The 22600-nt window shown below is 36.2% G+C and overlaps 1 protein-coding gene across 15 annotated transcripts in view; it reads right to left on the bottom strand.

Annotated features, from left to right (window-relative positions):
- Nucleotides 1–720: 720 nt before the first annotated feature.
- The window catches only part of FOXN3 (forkhead box N3), a 493255-nt gene continuing 471375 nt past the window's right edge, over nucleotides 721–22600 (bottom strand). For 13 of the 15 annotated variants that reach the window (XM_023501551.2, XM_023501557.2, XM_031952371.1 and 10 more), the window contains one exon: nucleotides 8299–8839. In XM_023501551.2, coding sequence (XP_023357319.1) covers nucleotides 8299–8839 — 541 coding nt within the window. Of the gene's footprint in view, nucleotides 8840–22600 lie in introns of all 15 variants that reach the window. The other 2 variants (XM_031952377.1, XM_023501563.2) reach the window with 1 other exon arrangement.

The following is a 22600-nucleotide window of genomic DNA, read 5'->3' as shown; positions in this document are numbered from 1 at the left end:
GGCTTTGGATGATCTTGGCCTGTTTCCTAGCATCTGGGATAAAATCAATTGTGTTGCTTCACAATGTCGTCTTGGATTTGAAAGTAGTGACACATGGTGCATTTAAGAAAACTCGAGGGGGAGAAAACAGCTAACCCTCACTGCCATACAGTAATTAGATCCCTTATAACTTGTCATTCTGACATTCATTCCCTTTATTCCTACACACTATTAGTCCCTGGACTGGGTAATATTTTAGTGATAATAGGCAGTGCATTAAATCTGTGTAGATGAAATTTCTATATTCCTATCCTATGATCTCATATAGTCTTAGAAACCTAAGTAGACTGGGAAAATTCTGCATGAATAATCAATCTCTTTTGACTTTTCATCTTATCCAATATTTACAGTGAGCTACTGCAGTGATGGGGAAATTTGATAGTAAGCAGAGTACCGGTGGGCTGAAGTCTGAGGACACAATAAGCCTCATGTACATGTTGCTTTAGGTTGCTTACTGATGACCTCAGTTGGTTTATCTGAAAAGTAAATGGAAGGCTTCTTGAGAGGAAAATTATATTCCATCAAATTAGGAAAAGCATGGCATGGATTGGATATCATGTGGATGGTTCAGGCGCTAAAGCTGGACTACAAAAACAAGCAAACGCCCTAAAGCAGGTAAGAAATATAAATTATTTTACTGCTCAACATTTACATATTGAGAGTCAGTACACACAATACCACTATTTTTTTTCTTCAATTGATGCAACTCAGTAATTTTTATTGCAACTGGAAGACAATACATCACAGAAACTTTATGGTAGGTTTGGGGAAAAGTGTTATTTACAATAATTGATGAAATAGTTTGTCTTTGGCAATATGATTACACATCAAGAAAATGTAAAATGCAGGTATGTATGCCTCTAAATCAACACCATCTCATTCCCTAAAGTTCAGCTGCTTGCTCTTGCCTTCAGACTGCTCACTTAGATAACAAAAAAATACAACTTAACATTATTTTTTATTCCTCCATTGTGTTTCTCCTTTTCTATTCATGATATTGGCAGTTTCATACAGCAAATACAAGAAAAAAAATTGGCTTTTGAAAAGTTACTTCTCAACTGAAATTAATTTGGCCAGATAAGGTTATTGGCCAGTGAAAATCAACTGACCCCTAAGCATCGATCCTAAACCTCTCAGTCTTTTGTTTGCTTTATCATTTTCTCCCCTTCTTTGTTAAGACAACAACCAAACTCAGAAGTCTTACAGAATCAGAGTAGAAAAAAGTACAGGTGTATAATATTTTCTGGACACACAAATACTTTTTTCCCTTCCATATTTTTACCATGGCAGTTAAAAGTAGTGAGTGTGAATGACACAGATGTGAAATTGGTTACAGAATGCCAAACAATATGACTTTAAATAAATGGCCTTCACATACATACTAGAGAAATATTCCAGGTTTAAATAACTAAAAGTGAGCTCAGTTTCAATCTATAGGAAGGGATTGGGGATTTTAGGCCACAATAATAAAAAAGGATGAAATATGATTGCTAGGTATGATAGCTCAACCATATTGAAGTCTTTGTGAATCCAATATGGAATATCAATTACTTTGCAAAAGGTAGACAAAGCCATTCTGCACCTGTTGCAAATGCAATACAGTGGGGGCAGAGGGGGAAATACAACACTGTCCATATCTTTCCAAATAAATAGTCTTGGTTTCAATGATCACAAAGACAACAACAACGAGGAAGGCTACTTATTAACACGGTTAAGTCAGAAGTGATCGTAACATCTCTGATTTTCAAATGTGCAACAACAATGATGCAGCACCATAGACACATCAGATTTGGACTTTAAAGAATTGTTTTGTTTTTCTTTATTCTGTTTTCCTTTATCCTTCCCTTAATTTTTGGTCAATGAAATTAGCACTTTTTTGTCAAAACATGGAAGAATCTCAATGTTGAGTATAGTATTAATGTTAAAGCAACCCAGTTGACAAGTCTGTGCTTAATTCAAGAATAAACCAGTATGAGGGAAGAATAGAAAAAAAGAGGGAAAAAAGGGAAAGAACCACCAACTTTGGTGGGTGTTTAACTCCAAGTAAGAGGGGATTGACAGACGGATTCACAAAAGTATACAGAACATCAAATGTTGTGTGTAAATCCTTTGTAAAACTCCATCTTGAAACAGAAACCACACACACAATGTATATACTTTTGATTCACACGTTACAAAGGAAAAAAAGACATTGTTACGACATTGTTGTAGCTGTGCTAACTGCGATAGAAACCAAACATTTCAGAGTTTGGCAAGTAACTAAGAGAGGGTTATCACTTAGGTTATATAGCAAAAAAGTGTTGATGTCTATCATCTATAGTAGTATAAATAATAAAAAAGTATTATTTAAATTAGATCACAGTGCTGGATTATGTGCATAACAGTGTTTGATAGATAACTGGAGGGCTGTGAACTATGATACTGAGGATTTAACAGTCAACACTGATAATGCGGGCATGGTCAAGAGAAGGATGCATGTGGTCCAAAGGGTCTTTTGGTGGAAAACCTAGATTATTACACAAATTACTCGTTCACACACATACACACAAAAATTGTAATATCTGGGCATCTGTGATCCACCACAAAGAAACCATTCCCATTCTGAATGAGGTGAGGTGGGTTTAAAAAAAAAATGAAAACAACACATATTTAATCCAATCCCATATGCTAAATTCTTCTCATCAGATCACTTGTAACTTCTGGTTACCTTTCTATTCAGTCCTTTCAGTGAGTGGCTGAAGGCCCATGAATACAATGGGGGAATAACATATACTTCATTTTTCAGGCATATGTTTGACATCACTCGGACACTGATTAGTCCTTGTGTATAGCAGGACTTGGGGGGCAGGGGGAAGGAGAAGAGGGCATGAAGTGAGAGAAGCCATCAAAAGGATTTCCTTTCTAGAAGCTCCTGTTTTGTATCTCAGTGTTTCCTGAATCCCATTCAAGGCATGCCGACTACGCTAGTCCCAAATAACCTGAATTTGTGTTAGAAAAGGTAAAGGATTTTCAATCCAGGCCAGTTACAGATCTCTTTCGTGCTTATGTAGCTTTCCAAAGACCTTTAAAAAAAATTACCATAATTGAATCAGTTCAAAAATCTTTCATAGCTTGCTTAGCTGTTTTTTTTTTTTTTGGGGGGGGGAGGAGAGGGAGAAGAGGGGACACCATTGCAGTAAAGGTTTGGTAACTTCCTATATAACCATACCAAGGAACTCCTGGAAATAAAAAAAAAAAAAACTGTTGGGGATAGGGAAGGAGAGTTTATGAAACACTATGAATAGGGCAGAAGGAGAATTAATGCAATTCCCTTTCTGAATATTGAGGAAAGATTAAATTACAATGAACAGAATTTTTAAAACTGTCTACATGTACAGCATTTAAGAAAAAAAAGATTATCTAAAGATAATTTCTTAAATGTGTTAGAGCCAATAATATGTTTTTTCAGGTTACAGAACACAAATATGCTCTAGGCCACTTAAGGTAGCTTTAAATGCTATTGAAATATAATTTAATCACTGGAGCTACCATGGTCCAAAAGACCAATTATGAAAACAGAATGAGAAACACTTCCTAACAATAAGTAGGGAAGGTTATTAGGATAAGCTAATAAATAAATGGGTATTGGAATTTGAATGATCAAACCTTTGGAAGGGAATTTTTAGACCTCAAGTGGATTAAGTTTATGCAAAATATTCTTTCACAAATAGGGCTTTGCTTAAATTTTTTTTCCCCACTGCATGACTCCTATCCCTTTGCCTTCAAAGGCACTGACCATCCTGTCCTTAGATGAGGTACATTATAAATAGCACTTGCTGCTCCCTTCTCCCCCCTAACCCCAATACCCCTGTTCATTTATATATATATATATATATATGGTTAAATTCAATTACTTTTTGGAAGAGTTGGCCCTAAGAGCTACTAGTAAGAGTAAGAAAGCATGGGGTTCAAGGACAATTTTGCAATGATTTTCATAGAGTGTTCCATGCATATCTTTTGGCCCTAGCCAAATGACTCTTATCTATGCTAAAAGTGCAGATTGGTAGGTCCTGGGAATATGGTAAATAAAGATTACCTAGATATTAATGAAGTTTGGAATAGTGTCTTCTCATTCTAGTAATGTGAAAAAGATGGGCAGATGATGTCTAAACTACAGTGAAGTCAGGTACATTAGAAACAGATTAGGTCCAAAGAATAGTAATTAATAATCAGATGACATTTTGGAAGGAGGTGTCTACTAGAGCATCTTAAGGGGCAATTCACCATAGTGACTTGGCCAAAAGTTTTAGATGCAATACTGACCAACTTGCAGACTAACTGCAAAACAAAGCTCAGGGGGTTGGCCAACACAGTGGGCAGCAAAATCAGGAGCACAAGAGATCCTAAAAGGCTAGAGCATAGAATCAAAATAACAAGATGAAATTTACTAAGGAAATATGTAAATAAAGTCTTAAGATGGCTTCAGAAAATTAACCTCCAAGGTTCCAAATAGGTCAGGTGTGGTGAGGCAGCAGTAAATCTGAAAAAGATTTAGGGAATGAAGGAGATGGCAAGTTACATAAATGAATAGAGGGATATTACAGGGGGTAGGGTGGGGGAAATTGATATCATGTGCTACATTTAGAAAAGTATAGTATACAGGACAAGGGAAAGGAGAAATCCAGTGCATTTTGCCCTGGTCAGACCCCATCTGCAGAATTTGTGCTCAGTTTGGAGTGCCACATTTTAAGAACATGAATAGGAGGGGAAAGTATTCAGAAAAGGATGACGGGTAGTGAAGGGCCTTGAAGATGATGCCATATTCGGATCACTGGGATGGAACTAGGGGAAAGAGAATCAGAGGGAAACAGAAAACAGATTAAATTTGGCTACAGAGAACAGAAGAAGGGGCAAAGGGAAGTAGGAGACACACACATTTCAGATTGTTGGAAGGAAAACCTTCCTTATAATTACAGCTACTATTGAAAGGGCTTTTTCAAGAGATAGTAGGTACCACTAAAGAAGTGGTCTTCATGGAAAAACTGCATGACCTAGTTTCAGTTTTGTTACAGAGGAGACTCTTGGTCTGGCATGGATTGGACAGGATACCCTCAGAGGTCCTTTCCAATTCAGATCCTGTGATTCTGTACTGACTCATTGTTTTGGTTGTGCACAATGTGTAATGTTCAAAATAAAAAGGAAAAAGAGCCCCTACCAAAATTGCCCCCAACAAAGTGAGACTTGGGGGAAAATGACACTTGGAAAGTTGCTGATTGAGGTATTTAAGCAAAAAAGTGGTTCAAGAGTAAAGAACACAAAAGGATCGAGATAAGAAATTACATGAAATATTTTATGGTTTTCTAAAAAGTCTTTGCTCATTTAAAAGAGAAATTATCAGAAACTGTTTATATGTATTAACTGGAATTAACAATACCTTGCCAAAATCAGGCTTGAATGTGTTCTGCAGAATATGGAATAAATACAATTTTATAGAGAGAAGCTGGAGTGGATAATCTTTTCTATTAATCTGTAGGGATTGCGGGGCTTAAAACAATGAGAAAGGAGAACTCAGATTCAATCTGCCTTTGGGTGACTATGGTGCAAGGGAACTTAGGTGAACCTGAGAGAACAGATTGCCTCCATTTCTGTCCCCATTTACCAGATAGGAAAAAAAAAAACAAAACACTCGTGCTTCAGTCAGTGACAGAATCTTGCCTGAGTAATGCTGCTGTATTGGCAAAAGATGAATTCAGGCTCAATTAAGTGGCTCTACTTGTGATATATTTATAAAACTAAGAGTTCCCCTTCACTGAATCAGAGGAAAACAACTCTGTGGTATAGGCCAATTGGTCTTCACCCTTTGATTTAAAGACCTACATTCCCTCACCAAATACCCACAGATGGATTTGAACCCCTTACACAAACCTTTCATTTCTTAATCAAAATCACCTCCCAAGCCATTCTGTATTGGACAGTAATTGGTTGGTTCTAATTTCAGTAATTAGAAGGGGAGGTAACGGAAAAACTATCAGATCTTTCTGTTAGCTTTTCAAAGTTTTTTGAAAAGGAGGAAAAACCCAAGCTCAAATAAGCATATTTGCATTTTTTAAAAATAAATGACACATAAAAGAGGTTTCTATTTTTCACTAGGTTGTTCTGTTGCAGTATATCCTCATAATTCAGATAATTTTAGAACAATATTCTAGAATGCTGAGGACGTGGAGATCAGGGGCTTCTTCTTGCCTCTTTTTAAATTCTATAGTTATTGTAAAATGTCCTGGGAATTGCATTTCTACCACCTGTGTCCCTGTCTCCTGAACATTGTACCGTATTTCACACCACTATCAGATAAGGCCTGTTAGCAATTTCTTCTTCCTCCTTAGGGGCAAATTTGCATAATTATTCACTGCCATCTATCCTAGAACCAAATCATCATGATTTTCTCAGTTTCAGCTTCCCATTATTCTCTTGATTCTATCATATACACTCACTACTAAATTTGCCCTCAAATTATTGCGTCATGTTAGACATGTACAGACAAAGAGAAAGGACACACTTTTTAAAACAGAGAAGTCAGGGTGGGGGGAGAAGGGGCTGAATGTTCAGACAAGGCAGTATAGTTCAACCATCCAAGCCCTACCAGAGCGTGGAGTTTATTTATATATTTATATATATATTTATATATATTGCAGAGTAAATTCCCCAACAGTCAGTGTTTGTCCCTGAAGAAGGTTAAACCTTAAACACCTGCTTCAAAAAACCAAAAATAAAACAAAACAAACAAAAAAAAAATCAACAACAACAACAACAAAAAAAAAAACAAAAAAAAAAACAAAAAACAAAAACAAAACCCAACCAGAACAAAAAAAACAAAAAACTTCTAAGCCTAAAGGCTTAAAAATTAGAGGCATAGCCTTTTCTCTATTTTCTATATTTATATGAAAATAATTCATGCTTCATGCTAAATACATTATTTACCTTACAAGAACTTTGTTATTTTTGAATAAAAAAAAGTTTTGTTTTTTTTTGTGTATTTTTTTTGTGTTTTTTTTTTTTTTTTTTGTGATTTCTTGTTTTGTTTTCCTCAAAGGAATCCATGCACTGTGGATCAGATATTCTTGCTGGCTACACTGGGTGAATCTGGAAATCAATGATTTTTGCACAGATGAATCCTGACTGACATTAACTGCAAACTCCATTTTGAGGGCAGCTTAGGAGCTCTTTTTTGGTAGATTTTATTTTCTTGTCCACCAATATGCCTTGAAAACAAAAAAAAATTTTTTTAACACATCATAATACTAATGGCAGGTTTTGTAGCTTCTAATTTTTTTTAAACTAGATCAAATATTTTTGATCCACAGAAAAACATCTGTATCATTATTTCTTTCCTTAATATCTACTGTAATTTCTTAGACTTGATTGCTTTTCACTCAGGCAGTTAAGAAGACATAGCTTGTTCTCTGCATTATTGTTATTTTTTGTATGCAGTGCCAATCTTCGGGTTTATGGCTTCTGAATCTACTACAGAATACAGAATTCAATGATTAGCAAAATCTCTAACAATTTGCCCTATTTCTTCTCATCATTCACTGAAACTCATCACATACACAATTCAGTTTCCACCACTTAAAAGGCATCAGTCTTTATATTTTCAAGCCACAAGGGTATGTAAAAGCAGAAAACAACTGTGCCTGACATGTGGCAACTCCAGACTTGCAACGGTATCACTGGAAACCATAGTGCCACTGGCAGGTTCTTGATTCTGTCAAGACGGAAGGGTTTCCTGCTTTCCCCAAATCTCCTTATTCACATTCAATTCATTAACCCAATCATGTGATCATTTTAATTTCTTAATCCTAGGGGTTGGGCCTAACCAATGACTGATTTGTGCACATCTCCTCTAGGAGCCAAGGAATAACTGATGCCAAATTGTACTTCCATTGCATTAAAGCGGGTGTCACAGCATATTCAACCATGTACTTCTGACAAGCTGGAGAAAGCAATGTAAATTTTGGCTTTTATGGTTTTGTCTTCAGATAATGAAAAGCTTTTGTAAAACAGCTGAGTGTCAGTATGAGTTCTATGGCTTCAATCTCCTTTAAAAATAAAAAATTTTAAGGGTCCAAAAAAAAAAAAAAACAAAAATAAAAAAAAAAACCCTAAACCAAACCAAAAGGGAAAAAAAAAATTGTTGATATTGCCACAAATCATTAGAATTCTCCTGACGTGCTGAAACAAAAAAATTTTTTTAGTAAGTTCAAAACAAATCAGTGATTTGTTTTAATTTTTTGTGGTTTCCTTTTGCTCTTTCTGTCCCTTTGCCGTCCGATTGGTGATGTTATTCAAGCAGGATCGGATTCCTGCTAAGTGTAAGAGAGATCCAGCTGCTTCCTTCATCTCCTCATCATCACTCTCTGGGGGCTTCTCCGTGCGTCGCTTTTTAAGGGGCAGTGTATCACTAGGGACTTTCCTCACCTTGGATAAATGCTGCCTTTTCTTGTGCTGGGACGCATACCCACTGTCAGCTAAAGAATCCTTGGTCTCCTTTCTGTTATGCTTCCTGTCATCCTCTTCAGTTTCACTATGGCTCTCATGGCTCTGGAAGCTAATCTCACTGCCCTCACGGCTGCCCTTTGTAGCAAACTCATAATGGTCATCAGCAGAAGAAGAAGAAATGGAGTCACTGGCTGGGGAGGTGCTCCTGGGATTGGAAGATTTGGCACTACTATAATTGTGATCTTCCTTTGGGTCACCACTAACAACTGGAGAGCCACAGGACTGCTCACTTTCTGTCCTCATCCGACAACTGGTCACACCATTCCTGAAGAAAAGAGAAAAGGTATAGCATCAAAATAGAGGCAGGAACGACAACAAAAAAAATCAAACAATTTTGCTTTTGACTACAGATAAACAATTTCACCTCAGAAATGTCAAACTCATAACTTGGCAGTGCTATACTGGAAAGAACATCAGAAATCCTATGGGAGGAAGTAGAGCTGGTGTGAAAAAATAGTTGCCAATATCCAATGCCTCAGTAACTCATTCTTCTATTAATGATATTTTCATTCAGTGTAATTAATCAAAGAATCAAAATAATACTTCTGACAGTAGTGAAAGCTCAATTTATTATCTTAAGTTTTGATAAATCAGGCGGTGGTTGTTCAATTTCATGAATCAGCAAAGATTATGGAATCAGAAAGCATCTGATGTTGGGGTGGACACTTGAGGAATTAGATTCTTTTCCTAGGGCAATTATCCACAAAGGGAAAAATAGTTATGGTGATTTTGGTTGGTTTTTTTGTTTTTGTTTTTTTGGTCAAGAGATTAAACATAAGGCTAGGGATGGAGTGGAGGGTGGTTGACTTCTCTCCTACCTGATCCCTAGAAGTTAGACATTAGGTTAACAAATGACCTAGGGAACATTTTCTTCATCTTTATTAACAGGGGCAGTAATTTCTAATAGATCAAGGAATTAGAAACCATTCTAAACTCATGAGTTGTATAAAAACAGGTGATGGATTCGAGGTGATTTGAAGGCCATAGTTGCTGACCTGATACATACAATTGCTAAGATACCTTCCTGATTCTAATGATCTATCTAATTGATGATCTATGTATCTAGCCCTAGTCTTTCTCTTGAATTCTAGTCCCAAATCATTAACTGCTTCACAGACATTTCTCAGTGAGTATTTCATATTTACCTCAAACTCTATCATGATTAAAACAAAACTCATTATTTTTCCCCAAAAAAACATATCCCTCTCTTCCTAGTGTCCCTATTTCTGCTAATAAAACTACCATACTTTGAGGAATCTAAGTCCATAATTTTTAAAATCATTTTCAGTTTCTCACTGTTCCTGAATAGCCCTCTCCTCATTACCCCCTCCCCTGAGGCAATTAGGGCTAGGTGACTTGCCCAGGGTCACACAGCTAGGAAGTGTTAAGTATCTGAGGCCAGATTTGGACTCAGGTCCTCCTGACTTCAGGGCTGGGGCTCTATCCACTGTACCACCTAGCTGACCCTCTCCTCACTATTTCAATTAGATTGCCACGGTTTGTCAATTATGACTCCATAGCATTTCTGACATCCATTTCCTTTCTCTCTACTAACATGACCACATCCATAAGTCAGGCTTTTCATTATTATCATCGGCTACAGCCTCTTAATAATCAAACAACAGAAAGTTAGGTATTATTTACTATGTGACAGGTTAGTGTAACGATTAAAGTAAAGACGTTCTCTCTTCAACTATCTTTAAAGTCTAACCATAAAAACAACACATTCCTATACAGAGATATAGAAAAAATATATACGAAATAATTTCGGGGGAAAATTCTAGTAGTAGTCTGTGGTGATCATGTAGAAGAAGGTGGCACTGGTGCTAAGTCTTGAATGGAACAAGGACTCCTGAGAGTCAAAGGTGAAGAGTAAGTGCATTCCAAGTTTGAAGAAATAACCAAAGCAAAGACAGAGAGGTGGGAGAATACCTTCTGTGAGGGATAGGCAAGATTGTCTCATTGCACTGTGGTGTATGTGTATAATATACAATGTTTTACTATACACACACATATATGGTACATGTATTTTATACATACAATATTCATACCCGGTACATAAATGTGTATGGTATGTACAATATAATATTATACAATACCCTCTAACTGTGGTGTATATATAATAATATACAATATGGCAATTGGGAAGGTAGCTTGGGACAAGATTGTAAATGGCTTTAAATGACAGAGTTTATATTTGATCCTGGAGGTGAGACAGAACCCACTGAAATGTACTGAGAGTGGAAAGTGTACTGCAAAATGGCGCAATCTGACTGAATGTTAGGGAAAATATTGGCAATTTTATGAAGGATGAATTGGAAAGGGGACACCAATTAAAGGCGAATACAATAGTACAGAGGTGACAAAAGTTTGAGGGAGGTTGGTAGCTGTGTGAATAGGAAAAAAAGGGTGGAGGGGAGAGATGTTGTGGAGGTAGAAATGACAACATTTAGCAATTGAAGTATGAGTAAATTCAAGTCTCTCCTCTCTATAATTTGTTCTCTACTGAGTTATCAAAGGGATATTCTGAAAACACAATTATGATGACATGACTGGCCTGATTTAAAAAAAAAAAATTACAGTGGCTCCTTATCTGGAATAAAATAGAAGCTTCTTTATTTGGTGCTCATAAAGCTTTGTAATCTATCTCCAAATATCTTTCCGCAATGCTTATACTTTACTTAATCTTTTAGCACCCCCTCACCATCTACCTCTCAGGATTATTGTAAGGATCAAATGAGATATTTTTTAAAATGCTTAAAAAAGTGCCTGGCACATAGTAGGTGCTTAACAAAGGCTTGTTCTCTTCTCTTCCTCTACCTCCTGGACTTTATATTCCAATCAAAACAAAAGTTACTTATTATTTTTTAATGTGCCATTTTCCACCTCTGTGATTTTGAACAAGCCGTGTTCTGTGCTTGGAATGCACCCTGCCTCTTTCCACATTATCACCTCTTAGAATCCTTATCTTCCTTCAAATCCACGTTCAAATGGCACCTTCTAAAGGAGGCTTTTAAAGGATGCTACCTCCTCACAATTAGTATCAAAACTCCAATATTACTACCTGTTTACTATGTTTTCTACAAACTTTTATGTATGCATATTGTTTCCCTACAGAGACTATATACTCATTAAATGCAGTAGATATTTCATTTCTCTCTTATGTCCAGAGACTAATAAGTGCCTGGAATCCAGGAAACTCTTGCTTGATACTTTAATGAATGAGTGATTCTTGAGGGAATCCCAGTAATAGGTGGGACTTCTTTCATGAAGGGCTACGGAAAGGAATTGTTCCATCATCATCATCATCATCTTCTTTTATCAGTCAACACTTCTGTTAGCCCTTGTGGCATGATCATAGGATGAAATTATTTTATGGTTGGGGAAAAAGGAATTCTGGTTAAATGACTATTTTTGGGTAAGAGGGCATTTCTGTGCCCACAACACCAACTTCCAACAAATTAGAATGTAATTAATACAAAATCCTAACAAATGTAATTTAATCTTCAAATATTCAGAAGGGACATCGGGATCTTGCCTCAGGGTCATCATGATGAATATTAATTATCACTCCACAGTCCTACGGGAAAAATTCTAGTTACTTGGGCTTTGGAGATATTTGGATGCTGGATAAAAGGGAACATACTGTACAAAACTGAACAAAAAGCAGATGTTCCCTGAATACTCTGGGTCAGCAGTGGAACCACCCTAATTCACTGACCCTAGATGGTACTGACTTAATAAAACTTCAGTGGTTTAGACAAGAGAATGCCTTTCCTCTTCCAAATTTGTGTTGACCCCAAACACTCATGAGTGTGAAAAAGAACCTTGAAACATGTGAATTTTTAATTTTAAGTGACAGTCATCTCAGTGACTCAGCCATCACTGGGGAAATGTGCTTTTTGGGATTATATTTCTGAGATAAATGGAATTTGATTACTCCTTCTTCCCTCAAAATTCCAAAACTTCTAAAATTTTAATGTGATGATAGAAAGCCTGCTATAATGTATAATTCCCCTTCCCTATCTTCTAAAACTAAGTGTGGCAAAATCTCAGGCACCCAGAATACTTGAGGAATGGGGAGATGGGGGACAAGCAGGGAGAGGGAAGAGGAGATAGACAGAGACAGATGGGAAAGAGACAAGTAGAGAGATAGAAAAAGAGAGAAGGAGAGACAGATAATGAAAGACAGTGGAGAGGGAAGACAGAGACAGAGATGGGGAAGAGATAAACAGACAAGGGGGTAAGATATACAGGGGAAGGAAGAGAGACAGAGGCAGAGGGGGAGACGGATAAAAGAGAAACAGAAAGGCAGAGAAAGAGTGGAAAGAGAACATCAGAACTTCTGGCATCAGAACTTTTAATATTTATTAGTTGCATAACCTTGGGGAAATAATAATAATAGTGACAGTAGTAGTAGTAGTAGTAGTAGTAGCAGCAGCAGCAGCAGCAGTAGCAGTAGTAGCAATGGGAGTGGGAGTGGTAACACTAGTAGTAGCAGTCACTGACATTCATATAGTGACTAATGACTTTGTGTAAAGACTGATTTTTTTCAGGTGTAAAATGAAAGGACTAACGGAGATGAGAGGGGTCAAATACAGTATGGGAGAGTGACCAGATGTAAAAATGTAAGAGGGAAACATTTAACAAAATAAGATTAAAACATAGATAAAAACACATTTTAAAACCAAATCAACACGCAGCCTTTAGGGATCCTTATGTGTGGATTAGTGGTCCCCAGTTCCATCTACATTCGACATTACTGGACTAAATGACCTTAAGATTTTCATCATGAACCAAGAGGTACATCTGAATGCTCCATCAGGTATTACTGACCTTGGTGATGGTGGGTTCGATTCCCTAGGTCTTAATGCTAACCATGTACTCCCTCTTTCTATCATTCCCACTGCCCAGGTTTAAGAGAAATAGAGATGAGTAGGGAAAGGAAACCACACAGGAACAGCAAGGGAAAGAGTTAAAAGGTCATTAAAAGTCATCTTGTTCTAATGTTCTTAACAGATAAGGAAACTGAGGCTCACAGCTCACAGGACCAGAGAAGGGACCTTAGAAGACTCTTAGCTCAGCAGCCCTATTTTTATAGATTAGGAAATTGCAAAGAATTTAAGTTATTTGTCCAAAATGACATAGTTGATTACCAAGAGAACATTGTATATAGTAACAGCAATATGATTTTAAGAATAGCTTTGGACCTTTGATTCAGCAGGAGCCCAAAGAGATCATAAAAGAGGGAGAAGAATTCTCATGTACAAAAAGGTTTGTAGCAGCCCTTTTTGTGGTGGCAAGGAACTAGAAATTAAGTGGATACCCATCAGTTGGAGAATGGCTGAATAAATTATGGTATATGGATGTAATGGAATATTATTATTCTATAAGAAATATTCAGCAGGAAGATTTCAGAAAAGCCTGGAGAGACATGAACCGATGCTGAATGAAGCAAGTAGAAGCAAGAAAATATTGTACACAGTAACAAGATTATATGATGATCAACTGTGATGGACTCGGCTCTTCTTAGCAATAGGGGTGATTCAAGACAATGGCAATGGAATTTGGGATAGAAAGTGCCATCCATTTCTAGAGAGAACTATGGAAACTGAAGGTGGTTCAAAACATAGTATTTTTATCTTTGCTTTTTCTTTGTCATGTACTTTCCCCCCTTTTTGGTCTGATTTTTCTCATACAATATGAAAAATATGGAATATGGAAATATGTTTAAAAGGATTGTTAGCTACCTTGGGAAGGGGAGAGGGAAAGAGAAAAAATTTGGAACACAAAATCTTACAAAAATGAATTCTGAAGGGGGAACTAACTGGTTCAGTGAGGCAGCTAGATGGCATAGAGGATAGAGCACCAGCCCTGAAGTCAAGAAGACCTGAGTTCAAATCCAGACTCAAATGCTTTATACTTCCTAGCTTTGTGATCCTGGACAATTAACTTAATCCCTAAATCTAAGCAAAATTAGTCTTTTTGCTTGTCTAATTGTCTAAGCAAAAAAGAAAAAAAACCCAAACAAATTAAAAAAAATTAACTCTGAAACTATCTTTATGTATGTTTGGAAAAATAAAATGCTATTGAAGGGGGGAGGGAAGAATAATCATTTTGACTATTGTAAATACCCACGTTAACTATAAAGGACATATGAAGAAAGATGCTATCTGTATCCAAGCAAAGAACTGGTAAATAGAAGTACGGATAGAAGAATTTTACATATCTATTTGTGTCTAATGGTCACCATCTGGGGAAAAGGGAAGAAAAAAGGGGTGGGGGAAGGAAATTTATATGAAAACTTTGTTGCGTATTTAAAAGGAATAGCAAGTTACATATAATTGGATTTGTGACTGTGCCCTGTGAAGATACACAGGGCATCTTTTTATCATATGTTATGGAAATGTTTGCTTTATTCCTTAAGTTAAAAAAAATTAAAAACAAAAAGCAAACAAGTATTACTATGTGTCAGGCACTGTGCTAAGCACTGAGAATACAAAAAGAGTCAAAAGACAATCTGTCTTCAAAGAGTTCATAAAAACATCTGAGTTCAAGTTGCACCCAAGTTGGCCATTTGACTCTAAAATCAATACTGTTCCCATAAGGAAACTCTTCCCTTCATCCTGTGGTTATACATCTAAGTTTGTGCTAAAATAAGGGCCGATTAAAAAGATACTGAGCTACCACAAACAAACAAGTATACTTTATCTCCAGGCCATCATTATAAGTATAAATAATTACATTGTGTTTTCATAATGAGACAAGAGTACTGTTCTCAGAGTTAGGAAGCCCCTGCGTTCAGATACTGTGTCTAAGACATATTCTGAGCCTGGACAATTCACTGAAGCTTTTTGGTGGCCCAGGACATTCATTCTCCAAGACTATAATTCTGAGTTCAGTTGCTGATATGATTAAAGGGAGTTTTTTTGCCGCTGATTATCAGTGCCAATGTAATCACAGGCCCAGATCTTGCTGCCACAGAACTGTCACAGTGACCACCTCAGGAAATCACTGAACTTTTGACTGTGCACCAAGCAGTCCCAGAATGTTGCCATTTTTTTGGGGGGAGAGGGGGAAATTGTTGCTGTTGTTTTAAGTTCTTGTATCTTCTTTCATAGTTTTGCTTTCTCCCTCCACTGTTAGGTTTCTGAGGTCACTTCTTGCTGTTTTCCCTAAGGGTGCCTCAAGCAGCTCAGCTCCCATCCTACTTCTAATCTGCTGTGGACTGAGAAACCTGATAATCAGGGCTTGTTAGAACTCGGTGCAAAGAGCGAACAGGTTCATGCTTTGTGAAGGGCTGGAGGGATCCCTCTAATGAGTCAAATACGTGGGTTTTAGTGCACAGACAGAGATAGCTACTTCAGCTCCTTAGAGTCTCACCTCTTCCTTCCCCCCACTTTTTTTTTGGGAGGGAATGCTTCTTCATGGTTCCAGGCTGTGTAACAAGGTAGCCAAAACTGGATAGGTGAGGTGTAAGCAGGCTGTGAAGTCTACTTCTATAGTTTTACTAAAGATAAATGAAAATGGAAGAATCTATTACTAATTCTCTTCTCTGGTATAAGTTGAGGTTCTTGAGAATAGCAGATTTTAACTATATATATATCTGTATCCTTAGTACCTAGTATTGTGCCTGATCCATGATTGATAGGTAGTTATCCTTTCTTCCACATCATGGGATTAGAGGCACAGTGACCCCAATGATCTGGAAAATCCATAAAACATTTTAGCGCTCTCTTTGTACTAGAGAAGAAATCTGAATTTTTTTCTTTTTTTTATGGGGTGTTTACAGTACCTTATCATAGATATGAGTATATTTACAGCATTAAAAGATAAATTATGTTGATATTAGATAATATTACATATATATTTTATACATTTCTAAATTTCTAAATTTTTTCTGTGTCACTTGCAGCTTCTACAAAACTCCCAAATTCCCATTTCATTTTTTATGCCATGTGGAAAGGATAACTGTATTTAATAAATGATTTGTTGACTCACTGTCTGGTCTTTGTCAATTAAATACTAAAAGAGTAAAAGAAAAAAAAATTCTGTAAAAAAAAGCACAAAAACAGTTTCACTACTTGGAACTAGAGGAGCCATGCTATTCTTGGCTTTTTAAATGCTTCATATGTTCCCCCTGAATATTCATTCATGCTTTGAGATTGAGGTTCACGTAGATGATCTCCAAGGAAGTATGATTACAGAATAGTTAAGACCAGACTCTACCTAGTGTTGACTAAGCATCCTGGAACAAGTACCAAACTTTGCATGTAAATGTATTAAAGGGGTATATGTTTTTTTTTATTTGTTTGAAATTTAAAAGGCATAGAACCATATTGGAGAACTTTGTTCAAAGAGACTTAGAAAATCATCTATTTGATCTAATTTTCTCATTTTATATATAAAGAAACTCAGAGCAAGAAGAGATGGGAAAGCAAAAGGCCTCCACACTCAAGGACAGGTCAAGAAAACATTGAAATTGCGGCCTTTAGAGTTCACCTGCCAGGGAAGGAGAATTATTGTCATTACTAAAGTAGGAACTCACCATTTCTAATGACAATATTTCAAGCTTCAAAAATAATATGTTTGCAATGATAGAACTTCATTAAAGGGAAACAACATATAAAAGTCTACTTCTACTTAATAGTACTGACTTTTCTCTAGATTTTAGTATGGGCTTATAAGCCATAAATTACATATGGGACGCAGCAGGAAGAGACAAGCTCCTTCAATTATTAATAACTCAGTGCAAAGTCATTCATGATTGTGCAAGCCAGCTGCATTTACTTGGAGATGGCTCACCACTGCAGGGGTTGTCATTACAGGATACCAAATGCTCAAAAGGAGAAATCAGCCATCCCAAACTAGTTGTAAGCTGAATTTATAACTATCGCCTCAAAAATCATTCATTAAAGTGCAACAAGGGATGCATTTTAAATGCTGCATTTTTTTTTTGTTTTAGCTAAATTTACATGTAAAGATGTTCAAAATTATCATACATTAGCATGAATTAAAGTCGCTTGATTTTACTAAGCCTCTAATAGTTTAAGCAATATGGTTCAACAAAACCATATGCTACTAATCTTCAAAATGAACCTGGTATTAATTCTCTTGTCAGGTAGAACTGAAAATACTTAGTAAAGAAGAAATCACAATAGTTCAGACGAAGAAAAATCATTTTTTTCCAATAACTTAAATGGTGGTGGTATGGAAGTTAGGCTGTTATTACCATATTTTTATATATAATAAGTCCTTTTCCTATAGACTATGCTCAGGACGGGCAGGCACTCTGTCTTTTTTTTTTTTTTTTTTTTTTTTAATCCTCCACAGATCTGTAGTGCTTTATCCTATAGCACACATTAAATTTTAATTTAACAAACATTTACTCCACACCAACCATGTGCCAGACATTTTACTAGGAACTGACAAAAATAGATTTTTCCCTCAAGCAGCCTACACTTTAATAGGAACACAGCCACAGAAAAGTATGTAAGAATTAGACACAAAATATGTTGAACGCTGAATGAATAAATGCATTTTCTCCAATAGTTAAACTATTTCCATTATTAATTTGTAACTTAATTGTTTATAAATAGTAAATTTCTAAATTTTAAGTGACATTTAGGTTGAGTTGATGATGGGTATGAAGAGTTTTGTAATTCCGTATGTTATCTTGTTTGCAAGCAGCTATTTGCTTGTTGTCTTCCTCATTAGATTGCAAACTCTTTGACAGAAAGGTCATTGTATCGCTGGCAGTTAGCACAGTGTTTGGCACATAATAAATGCTTGTTGACTTGTTGACACAGTGCTGGAAGCAGGTGAGTTATTATTATTCCTTCCATACAGTGAGCACACTGGAGTTACTATCTTTGAACTTTCTTATTATTGTTTAGAGCAGTCACCTACTGAAAGGATTTATTTGGAGAGTCCAATTTTTTAGCAAGCCTAAACAAATGAATCAAAATCAAAGGATTATTGAAGCAATATTCTGAAGGCAGGCTAGTCTCTCAAAGAGCAAGTCTGTCTATTAAGAATTAGAACTAGAAAGGTTTGGGGAGAGATGAGTGGCTCAGGAAAACTGACAAAAAGGTCACTTAATCCTTAAAGAATAGCTTTACTTCAACTCCTCTTAAGGGGAGGTGGGAAGAAGGGAAGCAGTATTCTATTTAAGATATATCTAGAAATTACTTTTTTACAAAAAGGAATTAATAAAAAAATTTTTAATGCATTAATAGGTTAACTTGCCTTCCTTCCTCCCCCGCCTAAATATAAGATCCCAATGGAAAGGAAGAATGAAAATGAAACATGAAGAAGAATCTTGAAGAGATTAACTGAGGAAGAGAAATAAGAAAATATAATTTTTTAGAAAACTAGAACATAAAGTTTTTTTTAAAAAGCAGCTTTTGCTGTTGCTGAGTTTTCGGTTATGTCCAACTCTTTTTCTTGAAGCAAAAATACTAGAGTGGTTTGTCATTTCTTTCCCAGCTCATTTTAAAGATGAAAAACTGAGGCAAAGTTAAGTGGCTTGCCCAGGGTCACATAGCTAGTAAGTTTTTGAGGCTACATTTGAACTCAGATTCTTCTGATTCCAGGGCTGACACTCTAATCCCAGCTTCTTAAACTGTGGTTCATGATCCCATATGGGGTCTCATAACTGAATGTGGAGGGTCACAAAATTATGATTTATTATCAGTAACTGTTTGATTTGTTACCTATACAGCTGGAGTCATGTAATAATTTCTTGGGCAAAAAGGGTTGCAAATGGAAAAACTTTAAGAAGCCTATACTAGCCAACCTAACTACCCCCTCCCCAACTTTAGAATTCTAAAGTGTTAAAGGGAATAGGTTCTTTCTAACTGGTAGACTATGGTCCTTCTGAGTGCGTTCAAATAACCCAGCTCAATCTTAGCTGAGCCTTATTACTTCTCATGTCTAGAAAATGAGGAGGTTGTTTCAAATGATCCTTAAAGACCCTTTCTAAATCTGGGTCCTCTGAATGCACAAGAATAAAGCTCTAGGTGGCAAATCACATAGTCCAGAAGATAATTAAAGCCTGGAACACACTCTTGGTTGCCTTCTTGGTTAAGGCAGAGGCTGCACCTTAATGGACCTTCAAAAGCAGTAGGAGGGTGCCATGGGATTTTCAAAATGGGCCAATGTTCTTTCATGAAGAAATCCACTCTCCAACCCTTCAATCTCTACAATGATTCCAACCCCTTCCCCAAAACCTCAATAAGAACAACAACAACAAAAACTGGATCAAAGAACCACAAGCAAAAGGGTAATTAATATTTTTGTTCTCTTCCAGTTGTTAAGGAGCAATATTCTGGGTAAAGTTAAAAACAAAGCAAAGCAAAACAAAACAAAGATTTACACTGGAGCAGATTGTAGGTATACTTTTGGAAGACGAGGTATGATATGATATATCATATTTTGCATTTGAAAAATTTTGACAGTGGCTTAGAATTTAGAAAAATCAGAAACATAAAATATAATTAAGGCTGCTTACATAGGTTAGTAGAAGCAGGTTGGTAGAAGCAGGGGGCCAGATAGCAATCCAACCCTGTATACTTTTCCTCTACCTCTATCTTACTGTTTCCCCACCCCTTTATTACTGATTTGGTTCTCACAACAGCTCTGTAGGATAGGTACTATTATCATCATTCTGCAGATAAGGAAAACTGAGGCAGATAAATAACTGGATTACAGATTTATATGGCTTAGTATCTGAAGCAAGATTTGAACTCAGGCATTCTTGACTTCAAGCCTGGTGCTCTATCTACTTTCCAAACTATCTGGGGTCTGCTAGTACTAACAGATGAGTTTTTCTGTCAATATTATATGGAAATTGTGTTTTGATTTTTTAAAATAAATAAACTGTCTCTAATTTCATCTGTTAATTTTTTGGGGGTATATTTAAATTCTTTTCCTCTCTCATTGAAAAGCTGAATTATGTCCTGATCTCTCTACCATTTTGATTTTTTTTATTGAGGCAATTAGGGGTTAAGTGACTTGCACAGGGCCACACAGCTAGGAAGTATTAAGTATCTGAGACCAGATTTGAACTTAGGTCCTCCTGACTTCAGGGCTGGTGCTCTATCCACTGCACCAACTAGCTGCCCCTCCTTTTTGATTTTTTTTGGGAAAAAAAAATCAAAGAGACCAAAAAAACTGAGATTGAATTTAAAAAAAAACAAGCTTCCTCTATTAATCTGTAGATTAGTAGTAGTATTAGTAGATGGCAAATTAATCTTTGGGCCATGAGCCTTTAAAAAAAACAAAACAAAAAAAAAAAACTTTGTGAGGCAATAGGGGTTAAGGAATTTTCCCAGGATCACAAAGTTAGTAAATGTCAAGTGCCTGAGATCACATTTGAATTCAGGTTATGTAGATTCTAGGACACAAGCTATATCCCTTGTGCCACCTAGTTGCCCCCCCCCCCAAATATAACTTCATTAAAACACAATTGGTTTCCTTTGTATTCCTATCTATTATATTTTATGCATTTAAATTTCTGACTCTATAAAGGGGCTCATAGGCTTCACACAAGTATCGAAGGGGTCCATGACACAAAACCCCCCTGCACTATTGAATATCAGATCCAGCTTAATAAGAAAAATTGAACTAACACTTTATTGCTTTTTTTTTTTTTTAAGCAAAGAGGGTATATATATATATATGGAAAAACAAAGAAAATTGAGTGACGGTCTCAGGATGATCAATTCTTCTGATTGACTCCTTTTGATAATGATTTTATAAACTAGTTTTATGACTTCAAGAGGGCCTAGGCTTATGATCTTATGACCTTTTCTCAAAATAATGATTTAAATAATTTGAAGGAAATGCTCAATTTCAGCTGGAAACTAATTAAAATAAAGATGAAATTGTTTTCCTATTGAATTCATCTAAAATATTTCCTATATCCCAGCCTAAGAACTTTTTCTTTTTCCAAATGAAGGACCAGCTACTGATCACCCATCATCCTACCAATCAATCTCTACTAACTGATCCCTCTCCACCTTTATTCTTCCTGTGATTTGGCTCCAATCTTTGGGGTCAAAAATAACTTGGGCAAAGGCTAGAAGTTGATCAGTCTTGACCGGGAGGTATGTCTTTCCTGAATGCAGAATTCTCTAGTGATGATTTAAAAATTTTTAGGACCTCTTTATCTCTTAAAATGTCAGAATTTTGCAGAAATCTCTGCTTTACCCAATATAATTGCTACAACACACTGGACTAAGAAACCTGCAAAGGACTCAAGACAAATAACTTAAGGCTGAAGGATGGCAGGAATTGTTATTTTGAGCACAATATGTTACAGGTAATATACTCTTAGGCAAAATAAAAATAGGCAGATTTCACATGTATTATGATGGCCAATATCTAGGGCTATTGTGTAAAAAGTCAATACAGTAAAGTCAATTACACTATTGACAGACACAATTAACAAGGAGGTTTTACATCATAATTATATGCAGAAGAACCCAGCAAACACAAGCTGGGTAATGATCAGCTAATAAAATAACACTTCATCTGTATCAATAGCAGCTTCAGAGTTAAGGTAAACAAACATGGCCCATGACACTAAACAGAGAGAGAAGCCCTTGCACAAAGAAAATGTTTTCCCTTAAAAATAAGCCATTCACACAAAGACATACAAATAGAGACACATTCCATTAAGAGAAATAGAACAGGAACTAGGTCCTTAGTGAGGCTTCCTAAACTCTCGCCCCTACTCACTGAACAAATTGTTTCTAAGCAAAGGAACCCTTGGCCCCTTTTAGGTGATTTTATCTGAGGTCCCAGTTTAATTCTTACCACTATTTGACACCCATCTTCCTTTTCCTTTTCTTTATATACCCTTACCTTTCACCATCTACCCTGTATTTTAATTTTTCTTAATTTCTGATGGTCTTGAAGTTCATTTGACACAATGCAAAAACAAATAAAATTTTTAAAGGGAAATAAATAAAATGATGCATATTCAATTATAGTTAATATCAAAATGGTAAATTAGGATATT

This window comes from Sarcophilus harrisii, chromosome 2 (assembly GCF_902635505.1).
Source record: "Sarcophilus harrisii chromosome 2, mSarHar1.11, whole genome shotgun sequence".
NCBI classification, from domain to species: domain Eukaryota; kingdom Metazoa; phylum Chordata; class Mammalia; order Dasyuromorphia; family Dasyuridae; genus Sarcophilus; species Sarcophilus harrisii.
This window is presented reverse-complemented; position numbering and strand designations above follow the sequence as displayed.